Source organism: Bombina bombina, chromosome 2, assembly GCF_027579735.1.
Source record: "Bombina bombina isolate aBomBom1 chromosome 2, aBomBom1.pri, whole genome shotgun sequence".
Taxonomy (NCBI): domain Eukaryota; kingdom Metazoa; phylum Chordata; class Amphibia; order Anura; family Bombinatoridae; genus Bombina; species Bombina bombina.
Window position 1 is genome coordinate 850,111,481 of NC_069500.1, and position 7,701 is coordinate 850,119,181.

The 7,701-nt window shown below is 35.2% G+C and overlaps 1 protein-coding gene across 1 annotated transcript in view; it reads left to right on the forward strand.

Annotated features, from left to right (window-relative positions):
- Positions 1 to 7,489, forward strand: part of TECRL (trans-2,3-enoyl-CoA reductase like) — a 1,178,878-nt gene extending 1,171,389 nt beyond the window's left edge. Inside the window, exon 14 of the mRNA XM_053700120.1 lies at positions 7,362 to 7,489. Coding sequence (XP_053556095.1) covers positions 7,362 to 7,489 — 128 coding nt within the window. The remainder of the gene's footprint in view (positions 1 to 7,361) is intronic.
- The last annotated feature ends 212 nt before the right edge of the window (positions 7,490 to 7,701 follow it).

Below are 7,701 nucleotides of genomic sequence, written 5' to 3' on the forward strand. Positions count from 1 at the left end.
AGAATCAGACATACACACACACAATGGACTCTAAGTCTGCTCTAATTTATTCTTAGCAGGGCTGGATTATATATTACAAATCACATACAAGTAATGACACAGAGGGTCTTCATACCCACCCCCTATTACAAGTTAGGTAATACAACTTAACAGACATAAAGTCCTTTGTATAAGACTGGAGACATTCATCCTTGAACAACAAGATAACATAGGAATGTAAAAATGCTCTTAGCTGCATGGTTACATTAGTAACAAGATAAGGATTTTACTCCCGAAGACAGATGTCATAAAACAAAATACAACAGTTCAATATCAGTACAACAATTCATAATTAGTTCATCATGGCTTCTTAGATACAAAAAGGCAGCACTGTGGTTATAAATTCTAACAGTAACATAGTAATATAGTAGATGAGGTTGAAAAAAGACAGAAGTCCATCAAGTTCAACCTATAAAAATCTAATATACTTACAAAAAAGCTCCAGTTAAGCTTAAATTAATCCCAATAAAAATGTGACCCATTTAACACCAGCAATAGTATCCCTGAATTCTGTTTCTTGCCAGAAATGTACATAAACTAAACAAATCTAACTTATTGGCATTCACTACCTCCTTTGGTAATGAGTTCCACAGTTTTATTGATCTTACAGTGAAAAAATGCTTCAAATGCAGGAGATTAAATCTCCTTTCCTCCATCCTTAAATTGTGACCTCTTGTCACAATAGTGAAAGCTAAATTTCAACATGGCAGCATCTATAACTAGAGGGAGGTGGAGAATAACGTCAATTATATGCATAAAAATTGTATTTTGAGTTTACTGTCCCTTTAAATAATAAAAATGACAAAACAAAATGTCAATATCTGGTAGATAGTGATTACATCACAGGTTAAAGTGACTGTATGTTCATAGATTACTTGTAATAGTGATGCAAATAGGGGATATCTGTGCAATTTACCTGATGTTCTCTAAAACTATAGAAATATTTGAATGTCTGCAGGGGCATTATATGTATAGTGTGTTTGTAATTGTTGAGTTATTGATTTTGCAAATGTATTCATTTGTAGTCTTTGTATCTGTTTTTTTGTATCTGTTGTTGATGGCTTAATGTCATTTAATATGGCAATGTTGCGTATTTTAAAGTTTCCAACTTTTTCGAAGAAATTAAGAGATACTACTAAGGAATAGACAAATGGAAATACACAAATTATACAGTAGTTATTAAAAAACTCCAAAACTTTATTTTACAATTTGATGCAGTTTAGCACAGCAAAATACTTCATAGAAATGATCTTCGTTCACACAGTTTAGCTTAATACATTCAAGAACTTTCTGCAAATCCGTAAATTCTATTTCTCATTTGAGACACAGCGGGAATAAAGACATTAAACTGTGAGATACATCAAAATTATTAATTAAAGAGTGTGATATTAAATGTTTGAAATTAAGATTTTACAAGTTTTAAAAAATAAGAGAGAAATATCTTCTAAGAGCCTGGGAAACTGTAGAAAAGTTTGTACAAAGAAGGAAGATCTGTAGTAAAAACGGAGGTTGGCAGCGCTACTGTGATCTGCACATGAGCAAAACCTATATTACATCCTAAAATGTTTTGGGGTACCTGGTAATAAGTTGAAATATGTTGCCTCAGTAAGTGAAAAAATTGCCCTGAAATGTGTCAATAATTATTGAGAATTTGGGTTAAGATCAGAACAAACAGGGCTGGCACATATTAATACAGTGTAATTTTTCACAAAAGTGGTACTGAAGAAAAGTTGTGCGTTAGGGTAAAAAAGCAGCGTTAAGAGGTCCTAACGCTGCTTTTTTACGCCCGCTGCTATTACGAGTCTTGCAGGTTTAGGGGCACCGCACACTTCTTTGGCCTTACCGCAAAACGACTTACGTAAACTTCGTAAAGTCTTTTTTCTATGGGACTTCCATAGCGCCGGTATTACGAGTCTGTCCTGGGAGGCCAAAAAGTGAGCGGTACACCCTACCAAGTCAAGAATCCTAACGCATTTAAAAGTCAGTAGTTAAGAGTTTTATGGTACAACGCTGTAAAATAAAACTCATAACTAAAGTGCTAAAAAGTACACTAACACCCATAAACTACCTATTAACCCCTAAACCGAGGCCCTCCCGCATCGCAAACACTATAATAAAAATTTTAACCCCTAATCTGCCGCTACGGACACTGCTGCCACCTATATTATATTTATGAACCCCTAATCTGCTGCCCCGAACATCGCCGACACCTACATTATATTTATTAACCCCTAATCTGCCGCCCCCAATGTCGCTGCAACCTACCTACACTTTTTAACCCCTAATCTGCCGCCCCCAACGTCGCTGCCACTATAATAAACATAATAACCCCTAAACCGCCGCACTCACGCCTCGCAAACATTAGTTAAATATGATTAACCCCTAATCTGCCATCCCTAACATCGCCGCCACCTACCTACATTTATTAACCCCTAATCTGCCGCCCCCAACGTCGCCGCCACTATATTAAAGTTATTAACCCCTAAACCTAAGTCTAACCCTAAACCTAACACCCACTAACTTAAATATAATTTAAATAAATCTAAATAAATATTCCTATCATTAACTAAATTATTCCTATTTAAAACTAAATACTTACCTATAAAATAAACCCTAAGCTAGCTACAATATAACTAATAGTTACATTGTAGCTATCTTAGGGTTTATTTTTATTTTACAGGCAAGTTTGTATTTATTTTAACTAGGTAGAATAGTTATTAAATAGTTATTAACTATTTAATAACTACCTAGTTAAAATAAAGACAAATTTACCTGTAAAATAAAACCTAACCTAAGTTACACTAACACCTAACACTACAATATAATTAAATAAATTAACTAAATTAAATACAATTACCTAAATTAAATTAAATTAGCTAAAGTACAAAAAAAAATACTAAATTACAGAAAATAATAAACAAATTACAGATATTTAAACTAATTACACATAATCTAATAGCCCTATTAAAATAAAAAAATCCCCCCCAAAATAAAAAAAAACCCTAGCCTAAACTAAACGACCAATAGACCTTAAAAGGGCCTTTTGCGGGGCATTGCCCCAAAGTAATCAGCTCTTTTACCTGTAAAAAAAAATACAAACAACCCCCCAACAGTAAAACCCACCACCCACACAACCAACCCCCCAAATAAAATACTATCTAAAAAAACCTAAGCTCCCCATTGCCCTGAAAAGGGCATTTGGATGGGCATTGCCCTTAAAAGGGCAGTTAGCTCTTTTTTCGCCCAAACCCTAACCTACAAATAAAACCCACCCAATACACCCTTAAAAAACCTAACACTAACCCCCTGAAGATCGACTTCCTCAACAAAGCCGGGAGAAGTCTTCATCCAAGCCGGGCGAAGTGGTCCTCCAGACGGGCAGAAGTCTTCATCCAGATGGCATCTTCTATCTTCATCCATCCGGCGTGGAGCGGGTCCATCTTCAAGACATCCAACGTGGAGCATCCTCTTCATCCGATGACTAAAGCTGAATGAAGGTACCTTTAAGTGACGTCATCCAAGAATTAAGGTAGAAAAAATCCTATTGGCTGATCCAATCAGCCAATAGGATTGAGCTTGCATTCTATTGGCTGATTGGAACAGCCAATAGAATGCAAGCTCAATCCTATTGACTGATTGGATCAGCCAATAGGATTGAACTTCAATCCTATTGGCTGATTGCATGAGCCAATAGGATTTTTTCTACCTTAATTCCGATTGGCTGATAGAATTCTATCAGCCAATTGGAATCTAAGGGATGCCATCTTGGATGATGTCACTTAAAGGTACCTTCATTCAGCTTTAGTCGTCGGATGCTACGCAATCGGAATTAAGTTAGAAAAAATCCTATTGGCTGATGCAATCAGCCAATAGGATTGAAGTTCAATCCTATTGGCTGATCCAATCAGTCAATAGGATTGAGCTTGCATTCTATTGGCTGTTCCAATCAGCCAATAGAATGCAAGCTCAATCCTATTGGCTGATTGGATCAGCCAATAGGATTTTTTCTACCTTAATTCTTGGATGACGTCACTTAAAGGTACCTTCATTCAGCTTTAGTCATCGGATGAAGAGGATGCTCCACGTTGGATGTCTTGAAGATGGACCCGTTCCGCGCCGGATGGATGAAGATTGAAGATGCCGTCTGGATGAAGACTTCTGCCCGTCTGGAGGACCACTTTGCCCAGCTTGGATGAAGACTTCTCCTGGCTTCGTTGAGGACTTTGGCCTGGCTTGGATGAAGACGTCTACCGGTAAATCGATCTTCAGGAGGTTAGTGTTAGGTTTTATTAAGGGTGTATTGGGTGGGTTTTATTTGTAGGTTAGGGTTTGGGTGGCAAAAGAGCTAACTGCCCATCCAAATGCCCTTTTCAGGGCAATAGGGAGCTTAGGTTTATTTAGATAGTATTTTATTTGGGGGGTTGGTTGTTTGGGTGGTGGGTTTTACTGTTGGGGGGTTGTTTGTATTTTTTTTTTACAGGTAAAAGAGCTGATTACTTTGGGGCAATGCCCCGCAAAAGGCCCTTTTAAGGTCTATTGGTAGTTTAGTTTAGGCTAGGGTTTTTTTTTATTTTGGGGGGGCTTTTTTATTTTAATAGGGCTATTAGATTAGGTGTAATTAGTTTAAATATCTGTAATTTGTTTATTATTTTCTGTAATTTAGTGGGGGGGGGTTGTACTTTAGCTTATTTAATTTAATTTAGGTAATTGTATTTACTTTAGTTAATTTATTTAATTATATTGTAGTGTTAGGTGTTAGTGTAACTTAGGTTAGGTTTTATTTTACAGGTACTTTTGTATTTATTTTAGCTAGGTAGTTATTAAATAGTTAATAACTATTTAGTAACTATTCCACCTAGTTAAAATAAATTCAAACATGCCTGTAAAATAAAAATAAACCCTAAGCTAGATACAATGTAACTATTAGTTATATTGTAGCTAGATTAGGGTTTATTTTATAGGTAAGTATTTAGTTTTAAATAGGAATAATGTAGTTAATGATAGTAATTTTATTTAGATTTATTTAAATTATATTTAAGTTACGGGGTGTTAGGGTTAGGGTTAGACTTAGATTTAGGGGTTAATATGTTCATTATAGTGGCGGCGACGTTGGGGGCAGCAGATTAGGGGTTAAAAAGTGTAGGTAGGTTGTGGCAACATTGGGGAAGGCAGATTAGGGGTTAATAAATATAATGTAGGTGTCGGCGATGTTGGGGGCAGCAGATTAGGGGTTCATAAATATAATGTAGGTTGCGGCGGTGTCCGGAGTGGCAGATTAGGGGTTACAATTTTTATTATAGTGTTTGCGATGTGGGAGGGCCTCGGTTTAGGGGTTAATAGGTAGTTTATGGGTGTTAGTGTACTTTTTAGCACTTTAGTTATGAGTTTTATGTTACGGCGTTGTACCATAAAACTCTTAACTACTGAATTTTAAATGCGGTAGGACTCTTGACAGGAGAGGGTGTACCACTCACTTTTTGGCCTCCCAGGACAGACTCGTAATACCGGCGCTATGGAAGTCCCATAGAAAAAGACTTTACGCAGTTTACGTAAGGCGTTTTGCGGTAAGGCCAAAAAAGTGTGCTGCAAGACTCGTAATACCAGCGGGCGTAAAAAAGCAGCATTAGGACCTCTTAATGCTGCTTTTTTACTCTAACGCAAAACTCTTAATCTAGCCATTTGTATTTATTTTAACTAGTTAGTTAGTTAGTAAATAGTTAATAACTATTTACTAACTAGTCTACCTAGTTAAAATAAATACAAACTTACCAGTGAAATAAAAATAAAACCTAAGCTAGCTACAATATAACTATTAGTTATATTGTAGCTAGCTTAGGTTTTATTTTATAGGTAAGTATTTAGTTTTAAATAGGAATTATTTAGGTAATAATTGTAAGTTTTATTTAGAATTATTTTAATTATATTTGTTAGGGGGGGTTAGATTTAGGGTTACGTTAGGGTTAGGTTTAGGGGTTAATATATTTATTTAGTTTTAGTGATGTGGGAGGCCAGAGGTTTAGGGGTTAATAACTTTAGTATAGTTGCGGCGACATTGGGGGCAGCAGATTAGGGGTTAATAACTGTAATGTAGGTGGCAGCGATATCAGGAGCGGCAGATTAGGGGTTAATAGTTTTATTTAGGTGGTGGCGATGCTAGGGGCAGCAGATTAGGGGTTAAAAACATTATGTAGGTTGCGGCGATGTTAGGGGCAGCAGATTAGGGGTGTTTAGACGTGGTTTTTATGTTAGGGTGTTTAAACGTAACTTTTTCTTTCCCTATACACATCAATGGGGCTGCGTTGCATAGCTTTTGTTTCCGCGATCACAGGTGTTAGGCTTTTTTTTAGCCGACTCTCCCCATTGATGTCTATGGGGAAATCGTGCACGAGCACGTCAAAACACTGCTTGTATTTGGGTGAGGTATGGAGCTCAACGCAACCATATTGCCTGCGCATGCCGGGTTTTTAGAAACCCGTAATAGCAGCTCTATAGAGAGGTTAAATACCGCCGCTTTTGTGGCAGTCGTTAATTTCCCTATAGCGCTCAAAACCCGTAATCTACCTGTATGTACTTTATCATTCTGTTTTGAATGAATCTTGTACGCATGTTATATTTGTGGAAAGCCATATTATATTCTTTGTTATTTCTATAAACCTCACAATAAAAGACTATGAAAAAAATATATATATATTCCAGATTATTAGTTTATATTCTGTACAAAATGTTGGATCATAGAGAGTAATTAAATACTGTATATGAAAGTATATTAATAAATGTGAATAAAAATGAGAATGAAATGTAAATTAAAGTCTGATAAACTAAATTAAAATGCTTTATACTCTAATAATTTACCTAAAAAAATTAGAATAAAAAAATAAAAATACTCTGTACCATGAAAATAATAAGCTGCCATCACAGTAGTCACAGCACCAATTACATCACATAAATAAAAATTTGCTTAATTGTCTGAAATAAAAAAAAAAAACAGTTTTGAAGCAACTTTACGCACATGAAATGACAAGACAGACAACATATTATAATTGAACTTAGCCTTAAAAAATCCTTTTTCTGAAAAGATCAAGATTGTACAACAGAAATAGTCTAGTTTTATTGCACATTTGATTAAGATAAGCATTTATTACACTATAAACTCTCTGGTTGTTTTCTAAGCAATAAAAAAGTATCTAGAGGTTCTAAAATATAGGACAAACGTTCTGCTTTTTAAATGTTACGCTTCAGTAGTTTTCAAAGTTAAATACATTAAAATATTCATATCAAGTATAGCAGCATTACTCATTATAAACTATATTTTTGTCTTTCAGTTGGTGTGTTTACATTTTTGATGACCATCCAGATGGTTTTATGGGCGAAAAAGAAACATCAGATATATTCTACAAAGTACAGCAATTATCTGCAAGGAAAAACAGCTATTATTCCATTTATAGTATAAATTGTTAAAACCTGATGTTTTCGTGCATAATAAGCAACCTGTTCCGCTGAAATATAAGTGAATATTACTTGCCAATTACAGCTGTTTTTTGAGCTTTTTCTTTAATTAGGGGATACAAATACAAATTAGTTTGAAATAAAAAAGTAAAGGCATTCTGTTTCAGTTGTATTTATGTAGTTTTAGTCTTTATTCCTTATGTCATTTAAGGATGC